At 39.0% G+C, this 23,146-nt stretch overlaps 1 protein-coding gene across 10 annotated transcripts in view; it reads left to right on the top strand.

Moving 5' to 3' along the window:
- Positions 1-23,146, top strand: part of mast4 (microtubule associated serine/threonine kinase family member 4) — a 105,463-nt gene that overhangs the window by 37,174 nt on the left and 45,143 nt on the right. For 8 of the 10 annotated variants that reach the window (XM_030435047.1, XM_030435045.1, XM_030435044.1 and 5 more), the window contains exon 4: positions 18,342-18,373. In XM_030435047.1, coding sequence (XP_030290907.1) covers positions 18,342-18,373 — 32 coding nt within the window. Of the gene's footprint in view, positions 1-5,939; positions 6,059-18,341; positions 18,374-23,146 lie in introns of those variants that run through there. The other 2 variants (XM_030435055.1, XM_030435051.1) reach the window with 1 other exon arrangement.

The raw sequence follows: 23,146 nt of genomic DNA, 5'->3' as shown, positions 1-23,146 counted from the left end.
GCTTCACAGTTCTCCAGAGTCACTAAAGAAGCCAAAAGCTTTATGTAGTTAAAATCTGTGTAAAGAAGGTAATGATCCTGAGTCAGATGGTTTTAATTCAAAACCTGAATGAGAAGATGGCTGCATGAGCTACAGTACCATGACCATAATTGTTGGTGGCTTCGTTATCAGTTAATGCATTTCCTAATAGATTTAGATCCTGTTGAGCTCAACATACAGTACACTAGCCTTGTGATATTTATCTTTGGAAAAAAGTGTCATATTTTATGACCTCAATGTGGCACCCATGTTTTCCTGTGGTACTGAACATGATGTCAGCTAGTTCAAACAGTTTGCGGGAATCAAGAGGGTCCAACACTAGTCTGTGAAAACTTCTGCAAACTCAGTAATAGCTCTGTTTTGTGCTTACTATCATATGATGGAAAAATAATGTTTTTTAAGTACAAATAAATGGTTTTCTGCCAATTATTTTCTAACTTTATCAGTTACTTCTTCTTATCTATAATGTGAGAGAAAGTTGTGAATAAGCACCGTCTCTTTTAGCCCGAGGTGCTAAAAAAGTGCTTGTTTTTTCTCACCAACTGGCCAAAATATTAATAAAAGAACAGACAAAAAGAGCGAAGTCCTTACATACAGTATGTATTCTTGGAAAGAGCAGATGTTTAACTTTTTTCCTTGACAATAACTTTATTGGCCAGCATCTATCAAAATAGTTGCAGTGTGATTTTCTGACTTATAAATGAATCACCTTGTCTAGGTTCTAGTGTCTAAAACTTGTCTGAAAGACAAAAGAAATGTGACTTTATAAGTGTCTTGTGTCTGACCTGTGTGCCTTCATTGCAGCTTTAAGACTCCTTTAGTTCAGCCATGCTTTGCCCCCCCTCCTTGCCTCACAGGATTCCTGTTATTGCTTTTTTTCCTGCTTTATGCTCTCCCATCATGCCCCTGGGTGTGCATGGCTCTTTGACAAGCGTGGCACATCTCTCTTGACTGTGATGCTCTTTGGCAGAAAATCAATACTCCACCTCTGGTGTGATATGGAGATAAGACTGTCATAATCCTGATGTTGTGCCTTTGTGGACTCTCATTCTGCCTCATAATTGCAGTCAGTGATGTCCTTCACTGATATCATTGTTGTTGCACAGAAAGGAACTGCAGTTTATGTGTACAAACTGAATGTGTCTGGTCAGAAAAAAACATAAAGTTTCTAACAAATTCTATAGATTTTTCAGTCAACACCGAACAGCCCGTCTGCTTTTTTAATATCAGACCACTTGATACAATATAAAAATACTATTATCCAGCCCCCGAAGTAGCCACCGAAGAACACAAGAGTGGAAAATAAGTTACTCAGATTATTGATCTGTCTGTGTCTGTGGTCCCTCTCTGTTTCTTTGTCCATGATTTGAGCGTTAGATTGGTTTATAATGTCTTCATTTGACCCATAATTTGTATGTGATTCAAATTATTTTGGATTTATACAACATGTATGGTGCAGTATGTATATTTTAATTACTAAATCAGCAGGTCTTTCAATGATTTGCTATATTTTTAGGAGGAATGAACCCTTCCATAAATGGTATCTACTACACTGGACAGATATCTGAAAGACATTACTATAAAGACCCAAAACCTTGTCCACAATTTCATTTTATCTTTGAGACTTGGCAGAGGATAGAGGAGCTGGAACAAGTACCTCTAAAATCACTGTTAAATCTTCTTATTATCAGAAAATACATTTTTCATCTACACAAGGTGTTGGAGATACTTTTATCCCAACCTTTCTTATACTTTTTTTTTCTGTAACACCAAATACATTTGTTCACACTGCCTATTTAGATTCTAAAAATTCTGATATAATTTACTATAGTTACATTTATAATTTAAATTGCAGTACGGCCGACTGCAGTTCGAGTCACACCAGTACATGTTTGTAAGGACACCTGGAGATATTTCTTGCCATTTTTGTTGTGTCAAAGGGGGGGGGTTCTGTTTTGGAGACCTCCAGATATTTCCAGCTATTTTTCTGGCAATATTTTAAGCCAAACTATGATCTTTTCCTAACCCTAACCAATTGTTTTTTGTGCCTTAACCTAAGCAGAGCACGAGCACAGCATTGTGACAAGAGAGAAATAGATCCTAAACAAATGTAAAGTTGTAAAATAAAGAAACATCTGGTTGAAGTTGTGTGGTTTAGCTGAAATGTTCTAACAGTTATTGTGGAGATTCGGTTGTGCCACATATTTAGCTGAAAAATATTGTATCGACTTGTCCGGTCTAGTTATTGTGATGTTTTTTCATTGAAAAAATAACTTGGTTACTTAATAACGCATGCATGAAATGGTTAATCTAACCAGCCTCCGGCTCAAAACATTAATGTATTGCTGTCATTGTAAACCAGTTAAACATAAACACCTCCACAGAACTACAAACTAAAGAAAGAAATGATTAAAGCTAAATTAACCCTCTAATTAAATGTAAGCTAAACCACATTATATTTAGAGGTTGTGTGTTTGTATTTCAGCAGCATTGAGGCACAATAACAAACCTTACTGAATAAAAACATTCATTGTCATCTCCATGAGATTTTGTCATATGTTTCTGTTTTACCCTTTTGTGTTCCACAGAACAGCTTTTGAAATAAATTTGCTTCAGGCATCACAAAATTACAAACCATGGGGCGAGTTACTGTAAACATATGGGTGGCATATAAATGAAACTGTCACTCCAGATGAAGTAGCTGCAGTTGAGACATTCAACCCCTGTCATCCGCTCTGTTTGAGATACAATTTTCCCTGTTCTGAATTTCAGAAGCGATGGTATTTTCTGCACAGCATGACACTGAAACTGAGGAAAATGAATTGAGAAGAAAGGCTATTTTGATTTTTCAAGTGGACTCAAGCTGGCACCGTTTTCATCTTATAAATGCATACATTTACTCGGCTATTCAAATGTATTAATAATTGAAAAACCAGAGGGGAATCGAGAGTGATGCATCACAACTGTTGGTTCTTCTTGGTTGCTGTCTTTGTACTTGTTTTCAAGGTTAAAGACTTTCCTGATGCGTTGGGAGGTTGGCTCTACAGGGTTTTATCATGGCTGGATATTTTAACTCCTTTGGCCTTGGACAGATGGATTCTTTGCGCTGCTTTTTATGGTGGGAATCGACTCTTTCTTTACTTACCGCTCTCTTCACAGGCCTATGTCCCTCATCTGCTTGCCTTACATCTGCAGGTTGCCTCTTGGTCTGATAAGCTCAGGCAGAGCAAAGGCTGTGGGTCACTCAATCAGCACTCTCTGCATGCTTTCAGTGCCTGCTCTCCCTTTTTTCTCCAAAGGCAGAGGAAACAACCTCAAGCTGCCCACCTGCCAGGAGGAAATGAGTCACAGACAACCCCTGGACTTTTCCCAGAGGCTATTCTGTGGCTGTGCTCCAAGGCCACTGGCAGAAACTGTCTGGCCTTATAACTGCCCTGAAACATGAGTCAAAGCAGCTTTTACTTTATGTCATTTCTTTTCTTAAAATGGTCTAGTTATATTTCAAAGTACAAATTAGAGAAAGTAATTATTTGTCCTGTAAATTGTTCCCTTCTATGAAATTTCAGAAAATAATGAAAAAACTATTGTTATAATTTCGTTATGAAAGACAACTTTTTAGTAATGGCTGTTTTTATCCAGTCAATGATCCAAAACAGTGAAGAGCAGCAAATCTTGACATTTGAGAAGCTTGAGCCAACAAATATTCGATATATGTAGCAATGCCAGCAGTATGACTCCAAGGGATGGCAGTGTAAAAATGTATACAAACAGTCATGGAACCCAGATGATGTATTTGGCACCCGATTTTGTACAGATGTTCGTAGTTAGACGTTTTGTGTTATAACACAAAACATCCCAATGACTTTGGCCATCGCCTGATGTTTCATCCGTCCATTGGCTTATGGCAAAATAATTGCAAAAGTAGTGACATTCCCATTAACCTCTGCTGTACCTATGCTAAGGTAGGGGTGGGCATCATTAAAACACAACCTTGCATCATTATTAAGCATATCTATCTAAATTGTTGTCAAAATATCTCATAACATTAATGTGAAATCTGGAGACGATCTTTTTGACAGATTTCACTCGTTCCATTCACCTCACTTCACTCATTCACTTCATGGCAGTTTATTTCTGTGCTTATTACGAGCAGGAAACAACTTGCGGTCATTGTTTTTACTTGTTTTTGAAGTGGCTTTTTTCCAGTATTTCAGTCAACTAATTTATTAGTTGTTTCAGCACCAGTATATAGTGACTGCTGTGCTTGTTACAGCCACTGTGTACAACAGACAGACTTCCCGTATTAAATAAGACGAATGAGCCGGCCCCTGCATTCCCTCTCATCTTCATTGTTAGTGCTATGTGGAATTTTCTTAATTGATCCTTCAAGCCGCCACAGACTGAGCAAAGACTTGAGGCCAGTCAGTAGAACAGAGCTGGATTCTTTAATTCCCTAAGGTAATCTGGAGGGCATTGTTCAAGCTGAAAAAGTTGACTACTGTAATCCTCGTCCTCTGAGGTTTTAAGGGGTTTATTCAAAAACAGTCTGATTACCCGAGAGCGCAGACCTGAGCTTTCTCCTCTCCACTTTCTTATCAGCGCAGCAGCACAAATGAGTGTCGCCTCAGCCTTCTGCAACACTCAATCAGCTTTGTGTTGTACAGGTTTCCAAATGGGAAAAGTTGATGTAGTGGTCACCTGTCTGACAGTCCTGTGCGCCGCCCTCTGTAGTAGTGAGGATCTGTCATTGCAGGCCGTAGTCTCTAAGAGAAATCATTTGAGCTTGGCTGGAGATGAGGAGAATGGAGGGGGCCCACTTAATATTCACAGAGCAGAAGCACAGTGAATGGAAATGAGTAAGAGAGGGTGAAAAAAGAGAGAGGGAGGGGGCGCAAAGAAAAACACAGACTGAAACAGAATGCAAAATTGTGGGATAGAATTGGCAGCATGGCAGTGGAAACAACTTATTTTACAAATGCTAATAATGAGGATGGTGTGGGGACATCGAGTTAGTGAGGCTGAAGATCTGCGGCCACTTGCAGACTGCCTCCAAACTCATCTTCACGTGGAGCTGGAGAAAATATATACAGGATATGGAGTTGTGTACATAACAGGCTGTGCAGGGAAGTGCGGTTGATTTCAGCATGATAATGATTCCGTATTTGGTTGTTTTGGAAAGAAGGAAGCATCTTTGTACAAATTGGCCCACAGCCGTTTCTGTGGCATTTTCACTGCAGGTTTGAAAGCGCGGAAAAGTGTGCCGGGCTATTATTCCCCTCCTCTTTCCACTCCTACTTTTCTTGCTACATTTAATGTTAGCTGTTGGTCTCAGCCGTCACGTTTCCCTCACCAGTCTAAGCTTTCATTGAACGCAATAAGACCAGTGAGGTTGGTTAGCCTGCTTGCTGCAGACAGGATGCCAGATTCATTGTTAAGGTTGGAGCAGAACAATGCTGGGAAGGATATCCTCTCATTTTCATGGTCACCTAGGGTGCCCAAAAAGCGTGGCTGCTCGGAGAAATGAGTCTTGGGGCTCCCACTCGTCCCCCTCCACCTCACTCACCCACTCACCCACTCACCCCCGCCCGTCGCTGCGCTAAATTAGAACTGCCCATCTTCCCTCTCTCCCTCCCTCTCTCTCTCTCCATCTCTCTCCTTCACTCCTGAAGTTACAGGGGAGAGGAACAAGAGGAGGTGTCAGCTGACTACCCCCCTCCAATCAGATAAGTTCTGATGGAAGTGTTTAGCAGCTGCTAAGATCAGATTTAGCCGGAGGGAGGGAGGGAGGGAGAGAGGGAGGGAGAGAGAGAGAGAGAGAGGGAGGGAGGGAGAGAGGGAGGGAGGGAGAGAGAGAGAGGGAGGGAGAGAGAGGGAGGGAGAGAGAGAGGGAGGGAGGGATAGAGGTAGCAGGAGCAGGAGCCAGCCAGTGCAGCGTGGCTTCACACCGGTAGGGAGGCATGACAAGTCGGGGCTTGGTATCATGGACGAGTCCAGCATTCTGAGGAGACGAGGGCTACAGGTAGGCGAGCAAACGTTAGCTGTGTTTGTGGAGCTGGAGTCTGTGTGGGTTAGAGCTACAGGGTGACTTTGTACTGGATGCCTTCGTGACTCGTGAAGCTCCCGTGTTGCTCTTTTAACAGAACACAGTCAGGACTTTGAGACCTTTTGGTTTTCTCACTTGGCAGTACAGAGTGGGCAACGTTCTGGCTCTGCGAGTGCTTGTGTCCTGCATGTGAGAGAATCTCTTGGCAGAACTGTGAATACATTCTTTTAGAAGATGTACTGAAGAGGATCATTAAGATTTTTTACAGAGCAAATGTCTTAATCTACACTCCTTGGAAATAATAACAGTAGAGAAAGATTTGTGTCCGAAGAGTGCTACTTTTTAAGCAGCCTCAAATCATTTGTCACATTTTATCTGCAGGGAGAATGAGAGTATTTATGGAGCTGGATTGATTATGTTGTGTGAACGGCTTTACTTTTGCCTCATTTACTTTTCATGATGATGGAGTGCACGTTCAGGTATTTGACTCCCAGTCAAAAATCATAATTGAGGTGTAAGCTGACAAACAGTCCTAACAAATGATGATCAAATCATCGCTGCCATCGCTCTGAGATATAAATGCAGGTGGAAAGGGAGGACAGAGTGTTCTGAAATATGGAACTGCTTATATTTTACACAACATGTCATGTCATTTTTAATCCAGGACCTTTTCAGATATTAATCATTTCCTCCAGACGGGCTCACAAACTGTGCAGTAGGTGTTACATTAAAGCCTAAATTGGACTTGATTTATAATTTTGCTCGCTCCAGCTCGAACCACTTGCAGAGTAATTGATAAACATGTTTAAAAGGAAGCCTTTTTTAAATTCAGCTCAAACTGCTGTGTGTGTTTTGAATCACAAACGCCCTGTGATCCATTGTGCCATTTGTTTTAATTAGGCAGCACTGTGGCTGATGAATTAAACCAATAAAACTGGGTTTATGCTCCAACGTTTATTTCATGATAAACAAAGGTGAGTTTTGCTCGTTTGTGAGCATATTTCTCATCTCATAATGTTTTATTTATTTAGCCGTTTCTTTTTGTCTTCTTTTTACAATGAGGCTGACTTTCATGTTCACAAATTTGGTGTCAATGTGTTCCTTTGTGATTAAGAATCTTTCTGACAATTAGCTGATATTTAATTTATGCTGTTGGGATTTTTTTGAAGGTCTTAATGAATTTCTCTGCAAAAACCAAAAAAAAGAAATGTAATTGGATTTATCAAAAAGCTTCCAAACAGAAATTTTGTGCACCCCAATCCCTGTATTCCTTTGATGGACACCTCCTCCTCCCTCCCTCGTTCTCTTTCTTCCACACAAGACTTCTTTATTCGCCTGAACACGCACTATCTACACTAGACACAACGGTTGCTCCTGTGGCTTCGACTTCTGCATTCAAAAGGAAACACGGAAGTTAGTTTGTCAGGCAAATGAATGTAGCGGGTTCAGCTGCACAGTTTCCCATTCATTCTCAGGCAGGGAAGGGATGACATCACTCCAGTCAGACCTTGTTTATGTTGAGTGGATTAAGAACTGGACTATTTACAGTACAGAGGGTGTCTGTGGTGTTGCCCTCAGGAGAAACATGTTGACACAGCTCAGCATTACATGAGTCTTTAGGCACATTGTTGCTTCTTTTTTGTTATCATGATATAATTTTGATATCCTGGAAAAACTGTTTAAAGAGTAACTACACCAGTTTTGCACATCAAAGTGTGTTACAGGTCTTGGGCAGCTCCTGCATTTCTTTTTTAAAAAAAGAAAAAAAGTAGTAAAAAGCTACTAGCTTTTGTAAAGCTGTGTGTAATCTGATAAACTCCCTACATTGATGTCACTCAGTGGCCAGTTGCATTGTGGTTAATGTAGGTAATGTGATAAAAAACAGGACTCATTATGAGCAGTTTAATCAAAATAGATAGAGCAGAACCAGAGATATCACCTTGTTATTCCACAAATTCTTCTTCATTTTCACAAACTGATGCCTACCTTACAAACAATTCAAATTAGCAACAGAGTGACATTATTGATGATTGGTATAGATCTTCTTTAACTTACTGCAAAAAACAAGTGTGTTTTTGCACAACTATCAAATGTTTATGTTCAGTGTGTCTACTGGATCTCATTACAACATGGAACTTAAATCAATAACCAGACAAGTTGAGAAGCAACATTTGCAAAAAATATTCAAAAGGTGATAAAAAAAACCACATTCAAATCATCAGCCGCAATTATTTTGTGCACTGTTGCACATTTGTGTAACTGGAAAATGCTTAATATGGAAAGAATCCTGTAATCATAAGCAATAAAATGCCAAATCATCAATCATGGTGAACAAGAAGGGAGAGTTTTAGTGTTCATGTTGATGCTTAATGGATGTGACAGCGTGCAGAATTTATTTTTAGATGTGTTGAAAACAAGCGCAGTCTAACGAACAATGCAAGGGAGAATTGTTACCCGTGATAAGAACCATTAATGAGTTCTTTAAATAAAGTTCTCAGCTAAAGTGTGTGTTGTTCAGCTCAGTTCAGGAGAAATGTTTGTCAGCATTGTGAGGAGCTTGTGTTTGGCTTGTCTGGAGACACATTAAGAAGCATAATGAGATCGAGGTATACGTTTATAATGCATTTCACTTTTTTTTGTCGTTTTTATGAATAAGAATAAGTGAAGAATTGGCAGTTGATTTAATGCACTACAGAAAGAAAAGTAAAAGAGTGCTTCCATTTTTCTGTAGGTTAGTAGATTTGTTGTTATGTTTGTGTGTGTGTGTGCATGTGTTTCACTGTCAATTCTACGAAATGTAAATAATTGCCACACTATATTGCTGGAGTATTTTAAGATCACCTCATTAATATGTCAGTGCATCTGATGTATCAGTCATGACAGTTCAACAAGCATCCCTGCTCTGATGATTTCCTCTAGTTTATCTTTTGTGTCTCTCATCTCACCAGGTTTGAGGGCATACAGCCAACATGTTCCCTCATTACATAAAATTTGTAGGATTTATATAGATTTTAATGATGCCTATAGCAGCCACGCACACCCTTCATCTTAATTAGGCGCCGGCTGTCAGATGCCGCCGCATTGCATTGTGTGCTTTACTGTACTTTGTGACATCTAACACTGCCTCGTAATAAAAGGTAGCCATCCTGACGAGTGCAGTGACATTGTGAGCCTCTAAAGAGCCATTCATGTGGAGTTGTGAGAGCCTGGCTGATAAAATGTGATGGTAAAACACAAGAAATGCCATCCACTTGCACGTTTTTGAGCACTTTTTTGATGGCTGACCCATAAATTCGTATGGGTATTCGTAACAGCAGGTAAAAAAAAAAAATCTCTCGTCAAATTAGCACAAAAAACAAGAACTGAATGGGAATGCATTCACTACTGAAGCACCAAAGAAAAGCTCTCCTCTGGGAGGGACAATTGAATAGGCCAGCCTTTCTTTAGCAAGAGGACATCAGCAGCCTCCCTGCTGAAGTGTCCTTGTGCAACATGGTGAGTTTCTATCCAGTAGGTCTCCATTGATGCAGTGAAAGAGGTCAGATTCAAAGATTAAGTTCACCTTGAGGAAGAATAATCACAAAAGATAACCTCCATCATCACTGGTGAATCAAATTGGATAGATTATAATACCAGATGCTTACAGTTCACTGTTGTTTTAAACCGTGTTTGAGTTTCAACACATTTGTAAAAGAGCAGACGCACAATTTCTGCATAATTTGCAAGTGATTTAAACAAATGGATGACTGCTTTTGACTGCAACAGAAGAGATTCCAGTATAATTAACAATATTTACATAAAATGAAATGTTGGTAAACAAAACTGTTGGTAATAGTGTGTAAAATTGTGTCCAATAGCAGCCTCTGGTGTGGATCCCAGGAGCTGCCTCATGTTTGCTCATCCAGCAGATTAAAGGTGAATTAAAGTCTATTTATTAATCTGGATTTCTGAGGATGGAACAAACCGCTTACATTAAAATAGCAGTATCTCCTCTCAATCTGTCAATTTTTATCTAGCGACGACGTTATGTTTGCGCCCCTGGTCTTTTTGCTGGTTACTTTGTCGGCAGGATTACACAAAATCTTCTGAATAGATTTCCATGAAACGTGGATGGAGGATGGCTTTCGCTGCAGAACAGACCCCATTAACTTTTGGTGCGGATCCAGTTAAAATGAAAGATCCAGGAGTTTTTCTGACATTTTCATTCATTTCTGATGGAATGATGCATGGATCTTAATGAAAGAACTCTGCCGTATTTAGGTTCCCCTGAAAACTTGATGCAGATCCAAGTTATTTGTTACCTCATTGAGAAGTTAGGGCTGTGCAGCCTGTCGCCTGCAGCTCTTCATCAAACAGCTCCTTCTTGTTCATCCAAGGAAACTGGGGAGAACTACCCCCCAGACATATTTCAAACTGATCCGCTGTCAGCAAATGCTGAACATGACTGCTGTTTTGCTATGTAGACGGATTTTTGATGAACGACAGGAATAAGTGCTAAACTCTCTGAACAATGCATCTCCTGTGACTAGCCTACTTCAAAATAAACGTCAACTCACATTTTGTCGGTTAAATGCTTTTAATGTCAAGCAGCAGCAGTAGAAAGTTGGGTTTGCATTAGCAGTAAATTAGCACAGCGCTCTACAGCATATGTTCATACAAGCTGATTAGTCGTGGGAAAACTTTGACACTGCTGCAGCCCTAAATGGTAACAGGTAATAGTATCATGATTTGGTATGAAGGGGGTGTCCTTGAAGGGCTTAGTCTTTCAGAAGCAAGGATGGGGCGAGGTTCACCACTTTGTGGAGCACATGAGTGTATGAAGGATGTTACTTCTTGGACTCAGGAACACTTCATACAGCGGCTGTTGTTCGACACAGTTCGTTAGCAAATGATTGCATTCTGTCTTTATTTACATTTTACACAGCGTCCCTCCTTTGGAATCAGGGTTGAAAATTCACATTAGTGCAATTTATTTATTTATTTATTTTTTTATCTTGTCTTTCATTTGTATTTTATTGCTGTTTTATCTGTTGTTGGAGGCTACACAGTTTTACCTTCCACCAGATTTTACATCCCTCTGATGTTCTGAGGATACACTACCCTCTGTTCAAGCTGTAGTGACGTCTTCAGTAGTTTGGAGTCCTCTGTCATCTCCAGCTGTTCGTCCCTTCTGTTGTCTGAGTTTGTGCATCACTTCTGTCATTTGCATTTGCTCCTGTCAAACATGAACAGACACCAGTCCACGGTTAACAGTGAGTAAAGACATAAGTACATTGCAAGTGACAGTTACCAATGTTGCATTTTTACAAACATAATGTCATTAGTTCCAGTGGCAATCAAGGACTGTGCAAAATAAACAGTGATGTATCACTAAATAGTAATATATGTTGTTATAACAGAATCTCACATGATTAGGCATATTAGCTTTCACCAGCTAAAGCGACTTTAACAAAACTTTTAGCCTGCAAGCGTCGGGCTATAGCTGTGAATATCTCCTTAATCTTAATTTATTTTGACTCCAGGTTCCATTATCGTGGCTTTAAAAGATGCTCCTCATTAAAAAACAACTGAACTGAGCGATCATCAAATTACGACACTGTTTTTCTCAGTGTCGTTCTTGAAATTAATTGTTTCCCTCGTACAACATTGGACGAGGCATGGGATTAAGTATTTATGACACTTAACATCCTGCTACAAGGAGAAATGTGAGGATGCCAACAGATTTAATCAGCCAAGCTTTCTAACAGTGTCTGTGCACTTTGCTGTTGAATCTCCCCCTGCTGGTAGAGAAATCAATATCTTCTTTTTACATTGAGCTGGGCATAATAGTGGAAGATATTACTTCAGACAGTGGGTTTAAATTGACTGATGTAGCTGTCATAGTTCATACACATCAGATGCTTACACATAGTTTCTATATGATCCAAATTTAGGTCATTGTATGTTTATAAATGTCCAGACCGTTTGCAACCAAAAGATCCTTCAGTCAGTTTTGTGTTTGTTTACTTGCTGTATTACACATGTGTTGGGAGCAGATAGCCAGCTTCATTGATCTATTTGACCTCTCCTAATCTCCACATACACTTGATGTCTCTGACTTTGAAGCAACATTCAGGTTAGATGAAGGCTAAGATTTGATTCTGAGTCTTTAATTAGGACCCTTTTGTTATTCCCATGGCTGTTCAAAAAAAACAGTTGATTCCTTTATTTATCTCAAACATAAATGTCTAATGAATGTTCGAGAAGTCTTATTTCTTAAACCTAACGTCAAGCAGGACAGTCACTAGTTGATGATGCATTGCTGTGCATTTCATCTGCTCAAGTTTTGTAGTTAAATACAACCTCATGTGATCTTATACATGATATGAACAAGATCAGCAACAATATTTGTTATAGTTTGAGCAGATATCCATATGTAGCTATCCACTCAGATGAGATCTGAAAAGAAATTGATCATTCATCTCTTTTCAAGACTGCATGTGGCCAAAGGCAGCAGTTTGCTCATTGCTGGATAACGGTTGCCAATACTAAATCAGAGAGCCCTTAATTACAAGATTGTTAAGTAGATCTGGTCAGCGATCCTCAGTGAACTCTGTGGCACACTTGATAATTACAGACAAACTGAGCTAGAATCCAGATTCCACAGGAAAGATGGGGCGGAGGGTATTTACCTTTACTCTGATGTCATTTAAGGTGCTGATCTGACGACATTAAGACTTCATATGAGAATTGGGATTTTCCTGCCACTCAGCAGCAAACTGCAGTCAAACCAAGTAGACTTTTGATCTTGAGATGTAGGAAAATCCAAGATAAATCAAGGGGAATTATTAATGAACCATTACTCATAGGCCTTTTTACAAGAGCAGTCCTACAGCTTTGATGTGGTGTCTTGGAGATGAAATGTTGTTGCTAGAAGTCATTCATTGACATTTACCCTGAGGAATAATAAGCTATCTCAGGTCAGCTCTTGAACACTGAGAAGATAACTGGATAAACTAATGATTAAATCCACAAGGTTTACTTTTATCACCTGTTTGACTTCCTGACAGCCAACTTTTACAGATGAAAGGTTTTCATGCAATTACTCTAAGTTTGTGTTACCCATTTGACAGGATTTAACCTCCTTAAGGATCATAAAATTTAATGGAAACACTTGTATTTATGTTCAGCTTCATGCTGACTTTGAAAAACACACGTCAAGGCTTTTCATTTGAACACAGAACTCAAGCCTTTAGGTGTTGGCTTGATGAGGGCAAGGTTTTTTTTGTTGTAAATAGTTTTTGAATATTAGTCAGAATTCTTTCAGAATATGCTGAACCAACAAAAAGGCCAGTAGATAATTGAATTGAAAGAAAAAAAGTGCATCACCTGAAGCTTGAGTAAGATTTGTTTCTCATACATTTGTCCTCAAAGGATATGTTTTGTACTACCCAGCATGTATAACTTTCCAAAGAGAATCAAATGACAGTAAAGTTATAAATTCACAGATCAAAAATTGTAATTTAAAGTTTAAATGCACAAAATGTATGACATAAAGGTACTGCACATATAGGTCCAATAAGAGCTTTTCAATGAATTGATTTCTCTGCTTTTGGTGCTTTTGATTTTTAAACAGTGTGAGTCTGAAACACTGACCGTGACATTGGCACAAAGCTCAGGCTCCACTCTGACTCTGAGTACATTAATAAAAGTGTCTGTAAGGGATAATAAAAGAAAGAGGTGAGGACCACTGGCTGTTAAAGGGAGAAAAGAAAAATGTTTCCATGGTGTCTGCTAATGCTACTGTGGTTAACCCCGAAAGGAAATATCACACCATTAAAATCCTCCATGTTCTTTTACCCCACAGTGCAGCACATTTGTCTCCCCCTTCTGGCAGCTCTTGCAGACCAGTCATAGCTTGTTGACGTAAAATGCATCGCTACAGATTTTACAGATAAAACGGTGAAATACATAGAGGTCTATCTGCCAGTGATAGGCTTAATTAACATTGTGTGAACTCATTTGTAGCAGGGTCCCACACTGCAGGTTAAAGTTGGAATTCTTTAGGTTTAAGAATTGGCTGATTTGGTGACACCTATGGCCATTTGTGTTAACAGCAAGAATTATTTAATACTACAAGTCCCACAACTTTGTCAGAAATGCAACAGAAGCGCAAGATGTTGGTTACTAACGTTGGGCCGATAAGACGTTGCCAACTACAGAGCCCCTGCACCATTGTAACATCGGGATTTAAAAGGCGTCCCACCAGAGAGTGCAGAAACCAGTTTGAAGTTTGTTGCTACTCAATGCACAAATGCTACATCTATAAGTTCCATTCATTATTTTCTTATTAAACCTGCACAGTTAAGCAAATACAGGGTTCTTGCTGAGGAGGACTTGGACATGTGCAACCTTTCACCTGCAGAAAATGTGCTCATCTTGTTTTGATGTAGCATTGCTGTCAGTGCTGACCTTGGATTTATGTTAATTATTTATAGTTCATTTAATTTATTTAAAAGAGACTGTGTACAGCTCAAACATAAAGGTCAAGATTTGATGCACCGTACCAGATTATAGCTTCAAGCTAATTCACATTTGTGGTCCCTTGATAGCTCAGAGCGGAGACACAGCGCATTCACAAACCGTGCAGAGTAAAACCAGCATACAAAGTCATAGAAATAAAGAATGTATCAGGCGAGCTGTACGAAACCCACACAAGCACATCACAAATGTATACTTGTCAAATAAAAGCAAGTGAGATGAAGCATCAAAATCAGTGAGTGCGCAGCTGAGCAGAATTTTGCATGATTACATGCATGTGTTGTGTTAATTGCTTTGTGCGTGACAGCCATTTTTAATCCCACATGGGAGCGGCGGACACTGCAATGAAAAGTATTGAATAGAGAAATATTTAAAAATGTAAATTCATACCACAACACCACAAAAAGAGAAATTGATTGGGTTTGTTTCCGATGCCTGTTCCATCCTGCTCCTGCTTTTCTTATACTAGAAAGAAAACCAAACTTTATTTGTAGGGAGTTTTAGTGTTTGTGTGTTTTTGATGTGTCTCACATCTCGATTTCATTAAAACCATATCGCACAGTGCACTTTGAATGCGCTCGCTGTCAGTAATGGACCATTTTCTCGACAAAAGCTTTGCTTATTCAGAAAGCTTCAAGTATCAAGCATGAATAAGTGAAGCGAGACATTTATTCCCCTTTTATGTAAATATTTTATTGAGCCATGAATTGTATTTCACGTGAATACATGTTTCTCAGTAAATTGGTTTGTTATCCTCATGTTTTTGCTCTCAAATTGTCTTTGGACTTCACACTGTTATTTGGTGTGTCGTGATTGGTGGATATCCAATCGTTGTAAGTCATTCCCTGCTGGTAATTAGTGTTGTGTGAGCTGTGGCCATGTCTCCCAAGGAAACTCTCTGCCCTTGGTCTTGTGTAGGCAGCAGGGGAAGTCAGACATTAAGCCCTAATTGATAGCAAAGGGAGACTGGGGCTTAGCGCTTTTTCTGCTGACTGGAGCAGCCAATACACATCAACCTAATGTCCTACACTGTTTGAGACAAAGGACCTCACCCTTATCAGGTAGTTATGAGACAATGAAATGTCTAATGATCAAATCAGGGGGATTTGTTTTCCCAGAACAAAATGGAACCAAAGCCAGGTTATTTATCAGTGCTCTTTTACAGTGAGAGGACAGATCGAGTGGGGAGAGATTTGGAATTATCTGAGCTGGAGAGATTTGTCTTTGTTTCACACTGCTGAGATAAAGAGCACAGGGAAATGTTGTGAATGTGATAAAACAACCTGCTTCTTAACAAGAAACTACTGTGATTAACAAACAGTTGCATTGACTCTAAAGGGGATACAGCAATCTGTACACAGTGTGCTCGTCTGTCACTGTAGCTCTGGTTGGTTGCTTGCTTGGCTTTCCAGGTGTCACATCAACGATGCAGCAGCAGCATCGTCTCTGCTCTGATGTATTTCACTTATTCGTCCTAACAGCTGTCAAAGAAATATGGTCTTTTGAATCTTAAATGGGTCAGGGTTCATTTTAATTATCGGGACGGAGCTGAACAGCACCTTTTGAGGTGTTCTGTTGAGTCCTTACAGCTTCACAAACTCAAATGCTACGTTCAGTCTCTGGTCTAAAATAACCAGAATAAATTTACCCAGTGACGGGGGCACAAGTTGAATAGTGTGTTTTGATTACTTAAACTGGCTTATTCCGTAGTGCGACCCCTTCTTCTCCATATAGATCCATGCATCCAGGAATTTCTAAAATTGTGTCCTGTCAGCCAAACTCGTGAGAATGCCAGGTTCAATGGTCCTTTTTGTAAAGTTGATTTTTGAGTCTCATTCCCAACGAGTTGAGACTCAAAAATCAACTTTTCTTACAAATAGCACCTTTTTATCAACATTACAGGCAACAAGTTGAGTTTTTTGAAGACATTTAATTTCTCTTCCAAAAAGGCCTCTTCAGTTTCACCCACCAGATTTATCAGGCACATCTACGTCACGTTATTGCTGCGATACAGTTGTTGGAGTTAATCGCAGCCATCCTAGACAATGCTTGTGGTTCCACCAAGCACGTGGACTACGGGATAAAACAGCACTGCACATGTGATATTACAGTGGTGTGCCCAAGTGGAATCGAGGTGTAACTGACTGGTGGGGTGTCGCTAGCTTTTAAACCATATATGATAATTAAAACCCCTCCAGAGTCGTTGAAGTCACATGTGAGTTACAAAGTCTCACTGACTGATATTTAACTAGCACCATGTTGTGCGCATGCTGTGTTTATTAGTTTGCTTATGTCAACAGCCTTACTTTCATCTTTTAGAGGCACAAGTTGCTAGTTGAGTCAAGATTTCCATTTTAAATAGAAAATCAATCGAAATGTGTTGATTGTATTCACCTACATCTCAGGTAGAGAATGGAAATGAACAGAGGCACCTGACTGGATTTTTACAAATATCCACCAGATACATACAGAAATAGTTGCTGAGATTGAAGACTTAATCATTGTGTTAACACATTGAGTCAGAGTCAGTTAATGACTCCAAGGACTTTGCAATATTGCAAATGTTTGCCAGCAGTTTTATCCCATAAGTAAGAAGCCTGTGAGGAAGCATAATCCTCAGGAAATCAATGAGGGCATTGTTGGTGCTATTAAAGCCGGACCTCGTGTAACTCTGCCCTCTGTTGTTAGTTTCAGCCTCATGTATACTGTCTGGTCATTATTTAAATTGAGTGAAATAATATAAACATACATAAGACCAAGAACAGATTGTAAAAGTGTTATGAGAACTTAAATTTACACCACATTTAGACAAGGCAGGAAATTAACTTTATATTTTCAGTATATCAGCCACAGGAAATGTTATTGGGAAGAGCATCATCCTTTCATGGCCTTCCTGTTCACATGGCACAGCTGTTATGTGATTTTTAAGTGAACATTTTTAAATCCAGATGCTTTCTTTAAACTTCTTCCCAGTTCTCTTGGCATGTTTGAGTTACAGTTTCACACCTGCTCTGTGATCTCTTTCCATATGGTGGCTATTTGTGAGGCTGTAAAGCCACTGCTGCAGAAGCAGAACCGTCTGCTGTCAATGTGGTTTTAATAGTCTTCGTTGACTGTGGCTGTATTCAGACCAAATCAAAAATGCAAGTCTTCTGATTCATTTTAGCGTGGGTAGTGTCATTGGGGATGCCGGAAAAGACCGCAAAAGGCATAAATCTGATTCAGCGATCAGACTGTGTGGCCAACAGCATTATGAATAATCCTATTACATTATTATTAAGTGGCAACAGCAATGCAACACAGCTTCACAATTCCGTTAATGTATCAACAATACCTTTAGTGGTTATTGTTCCACACTGCATCATATATCCAGAATTCATCCTCCAGTGTAATGAGGAAAAATTTTCATTTTTAAGAAAGTATAATAGCCCCATTAGTTGCAAACATCAGAAATGCAAAATACATTTTACTTTTTAAACTTTTTTAACTGCAATAGATGCATGTACAAAAATGGGCCATGTAATGAAGCTCCCACACCACTGCACAGTCGCCTAGAATCCTGAACACATTTGCTTCTCGTCATTTATTTATTTAAAAAAAACACAAACATGTGGATTTTGTTTGATTTATCAATGAAAGCGTTGCATCAATAACAAAGTAACCCTTTCAATGTTGTAACATGCGTTTATATTAAAGTTCTTATTTTCTGTACTTACACTTCTTCTCTTCTCATTTGCAGAAAGAGCTGAGTCTTCCCAGAAGAGGCAGTTTGTAAGTACTCAGATATCTGCTACATAAAAGCATCCGCTGTACACTGGTGTTTTGATAGTTGTTTAACAGGAAACCATGTAATAAACCTCCAGCTGTCACGCTGCCTATTAGATTATTAGTGCAGATAGTCAAATAAACATTGTATACAAGTTGATGTTTGAAGTTACAAGTTTGAGCTTTGAGCTTTTTAAAGATTTCATCTGAACTGCGTGCGAAAATGAATGTGACGGCTGCATGATCCAGTTGAAATCAGTACCATCTATCTGTTCTTAAAAAACGCACCTAGAATGGAAAACTGTCAGGGGCTTTAAACCCAATACTTTTTATGCAGGTTCAGTGTACATTTATAAAAAAAAAATATTTATGGTTTGGGATTATTTCCTCATATCAGTTGATATGCAAATTCAGGTATCTGAATCGGTATCGGGAAATAAAAAATGCTATTGGAACATCTAGAAAGTTTAAGTAGAGTAGAAAAGAGTTTATTTTCAAATTCATGGTGAAATTTGCTAATCAGTGCTATTCTTTAAATAGTCCAAGTTGTCATTAGAAAGAGAGGATCTGTACAGTGAATTAGGATGGTCAGATTTCTGTTCAGCAGGTTATTAAAGCTGATGCTCAGCCATTGATGGACACAGCTTTTAAGCTAGATGAAGGCATAATAGACTGCCCTGAACATTGATTTTGGTGTAGTTTGATGGTGCAGGAAAAACATTTACCCATGACACCTTGCAGCTCTCGGTGGCACCTTACCAGAGGGGGCACCTACTGTAATAGAGGTGAGCCATTACTAACAGGCTGCAGTGAGAGATCGCCAACCCGCACCAGTTTATATTTAGAGAGCTGGAGCCACCAGGGACCTTGGTAACCATAGTAATAGTGTTTGGGTATGACAATGTTGATAAAATTGCTTCAAATTCATCAAAACTGCTTTTGTTTGAAAAGCTGATAGAATTCAATTGGGTAGGACTGATTTGTCACCTTGAAAATGAGAAACGTGACCATAACTTAGTGGTATGTCTCATATTTATTATAAGATTGGTATTATAGCTGTCATCTCTTGCTGCTTTGTCACTCATGCTTGATTTCGGTGTGTTAGACAGGATCAAATGTTGGTGTGACAGATGTAAGAGGCAACAAGGGAATAAGATGAAGCTTGTTACATGTAAACTGACACTGTTAATGATGCCTAATCTGGGATTGCTGGAATCTAAATCTATGTATCTTTAACTCACTAAAGAAAAAAAGGCATGGAAAAGGAATTGAACTCTTTAAATGTTCGGAGCACTGAAATCTCACAGAGGTTTTCCTGTGACAGAGAGCCATCTACTGAACATTCAATGCCATGAACATACTGGTTGGCATCAACATATCGGTTAACTACCAAGGTCAGCCCTTTTCCCCCAACTCTTTAACTCTTGGCGGGGCATTTACCACCGTAATTCCCTTTCCACCTCGACAAGGGTGATGAATTGTATGTTTTTAGATGCTGTCATATGTAAAGTTGTTTTCAACCTGAGCGATTACTGGAACCTATTTATAGGTTGACCTTAATAACTGGAAGTCTTGTGCTGGGTCCAATTAAATATCTGAAAATCAATCATTTGTACGTGTTGGCACCTTTGAGGAACGCACTATTGGATATAAAAACATTATTTTGGATCCTGTTCAGCACAAAAACAGCCTGTTGTTGTTCTGAAGATCCAAAGCTGTCGTGCTGCCCAGCTCCATCAGCTGCTTTTTTTTGCAACAGGATATCAAGGAGGAATTGTTGGCTGTGGATTCTGTTACATGGTCTTTTTGTAGTGATATTGAATACAACAGATGCTGTCAACAACCATAGTTCATGAACTTGATCATCGCAGATGAGGTTGTTGCTAGAGGTTAGTTTTTTCATGAGAGTTTTGAGCAGAAGTTTTATATTTGCAGTCGTCCTGGAGGTTTTTTTATGCATAGTATTTTCTTCTTTTTTTTCACGGGTTCTGGCAGCATGTGTCTTTGCTGAAGTTATCAGCCACTAAATGATAACTTGTCCTGCCATTGATTTAATGGTTGGAAATCCAAACCCAAACATCTGTGTGTTGCTTCAGTGGTGAAACGGTTCATCAGCAGAATCTCTTTCTGCCTTAAAAAACTGGTTGAATATCTACCTCTCCTGAGAGTACTTGCACACCTAACATGCTCTCTCTGATTTAAAAGGAGAACAAAAAAAAAAGCTTACTTTACCCCTGCAATGACCTCTTCAATCTGAGGCTTGAATAGTACCTCATTTGTACATAGCCTTCAACAAAGCTGAATGAATAAGAATAAATGTTAATTTGTAAAGGTAATATAGAATAGAATGTAAGTATAAAGTTGTGGAAGAATATTCTTATTTTGAATTTAGGAACTGCCTATTCAATATTTGGAATTTCTCTGGTGCAAAGGCTCAAAAGAAGCGAAGGCTCAACAGTGTTAAACTAACTGACACAATTTCATGTTTCGCAATGGCTCATTCAGCAGGCTTTTGTACAGTCCCTGTAATTTTCTATGACCGTTTGCATAAAGTTATGGATTTCAACTTTAAAGCTGTACTAATCAATATTTTAAATTAGCAATAGAAATAAATCCCAATGCTCATTTATTCTCATAGAGACTCTGCAGTTTACTTTACTTTTGGCACCTCTGGCTGTAGAAACATTTGAGCACTAGATGTTTTCCTTCAAATAAATGTTTCTCCTTATCTGCTGAATAGATTAAAAGGCAACTATTTGCAAGCAAGTTCTCCATTTCACAAGTCAATAACATTATTTGCTTTCATTATCTACAAAAATACTTTGCAACTACTTTGATTATAAGTGTAATGAGAGACGAGGAGTAGAGGGGAGATATTAGCCACTGTCTATTTCATTCTTAACTACAAAGTCTCAAAAGCCTACTTGAATAGTGAGTGTACCGACACGTTAACACACATATTTCATGCAGCTGATTATACTTTTATATCCAAATGTGAACTGTCAGCATTTAAGTCCACCAGAGAACTAAGGAGAAATGTTGGAACTCTGCTGAGATGACGAGGCTTCAGCTAGACACAAACATATTTTGATATTATTCAAATAGTTTTAGAGATGCAGCATACCCAGACATATATCTGCTGCAGTTTTGCACATGATACAAGAGTGGATTATCAGCCTTGACGGAGCTCTCCAAGTGCCCTTCTAGTTATAATATACTGCGTGTCTCTTTTTATATCCTCTTCAATTCACTGCATATTCCAAGACACATTTTATGGCAGAGGGCATTGCCCCAGCACCCTGAAAAGACTTGAGTTATGTCTCATTGACTTTCAGAAAGAGGGAAAAATCTTCTTCAAGCCACCGGGTCCAGCACCATTTACTGACAGGAAGTCATGGGTCAGAGGTTTCTGCCAAACTGGCTCTCTACTCTGTCTGCTTGGATAGCTGGCTTTTCTTTTGTTCTCCAATGTTCAAATATAACAGTCAAAGTTAGAAAATAAATCAGATAAAAAGATGAAAGATGGAAATGCCTGAAAGCACATCAAGCTGTGTATAGTTTCCTGCAAGTTTGTGGCCGACTCTGACCTGCTCTACTCGAAATACAACTCTTCTTCTTCTTCTGCTCCAGTTCCTGCTTGCCTCATCTTCGAGTTCTGCGGTTAGTGCAGTGTTTGGTGTCATCTGGAGTGGCTGTTTCTCCTCAAACATGCTCAACATAATAAAGAATTCATTGGATGAGTGGCGGAGGCAGCAGCTGAGTGTTGTCTGTCTGATCTGCTTGCCTTGCCTCTCCCATCAGTCCAGTTTTAACAAAAGCATCATCGTACAGCTTTTAGCTGACTCATTGTAAACACATTTCTTGTAGTGTAATTTTCTCAACAGTGTGTTGTCTTTTGTCATGCAGTAGTTTATCCCCAGACCATTTCCTGCCAGTGAGTCACTGACTCATTTTGACTTATTGGGATCTTGAAGGTTTTGCAATAAAGCATCTGCGACAATGAGTGTAGATAAAGTCATTGGTGATTTTCCTAATGATAAGCAATCGCCTCTGAGGTCGTTTAAATCCATGCGTGCGTCATCATGCTTTATTACTTTGAGTTTAAAGGAAAAGTCCCTGAAAAATGAAAATTCAGTCATTATCTACCCATAAACAGATGAAAGACGGGTGAAGTTTGGTAGTCCAAACAGCACCTCTGGAGCTTCACTGCAAAAAAAGAATCGCTGCATTCTACTGAACAACTGAAGTAGATGGTGACTTGTTTTAAAATGTGAAAAAACAACAAAAAACATAGAATAGCTCCATACAGCTTGTGTATTTGTGATTTGAAAAGGGGTTATTTCCACCTTTTTTGCACTGGAGCTGCTAAGCTAAAAGCGTGAGCGTGAGTGCACGAGTTTAACCACACATCAAAGGTGTGAATCACAATTTGGGATCTTGAAGCTTCCGAGGATTTGTATTATGCTGTACAAGCTATTTTTAAGGCTCGGGCCGATATTGGATAATATCAACTATTATCATTATCATCAAATATCAAACAGCTGTGTGATTCTTCTCCTGAGAGCAACCACTCTGTCTGTATTTACATTTTTAATTATAAATAATAAGTGTTATTTGACACCCGGCTGGCCCTCTTGAATTGGATAGGATATATAATATATAATGTATTATAAGGAAACCGGTGACAGATTTGCTGCACCTAATATTTTATTCTATTCTTTTATGTTTACAAAGTCTTTATTAAATATTATTTTGTTATTTAAAAGTGTTGTATGTGTT

This window comes from Sparus aurata, chromosome 12 (genome assembly GCF_900880675.1).
Source record: "Sparus aurata chromosome 12, fSpaAur1.1, whole genome shotgun sequence".
NCBI classification, from domain to species: domain Eukaryota; kingdom Metazoa; phylum Chordata; class Actinopteri; order Spariformes; family Sparidae; genus Sparus; species Sparus aurata.
The sequence above is the reverse complement of the archived record's forward strand: the minus strand, read 5'-3'. Positions and strand labels throughout refer to the sequence as shown.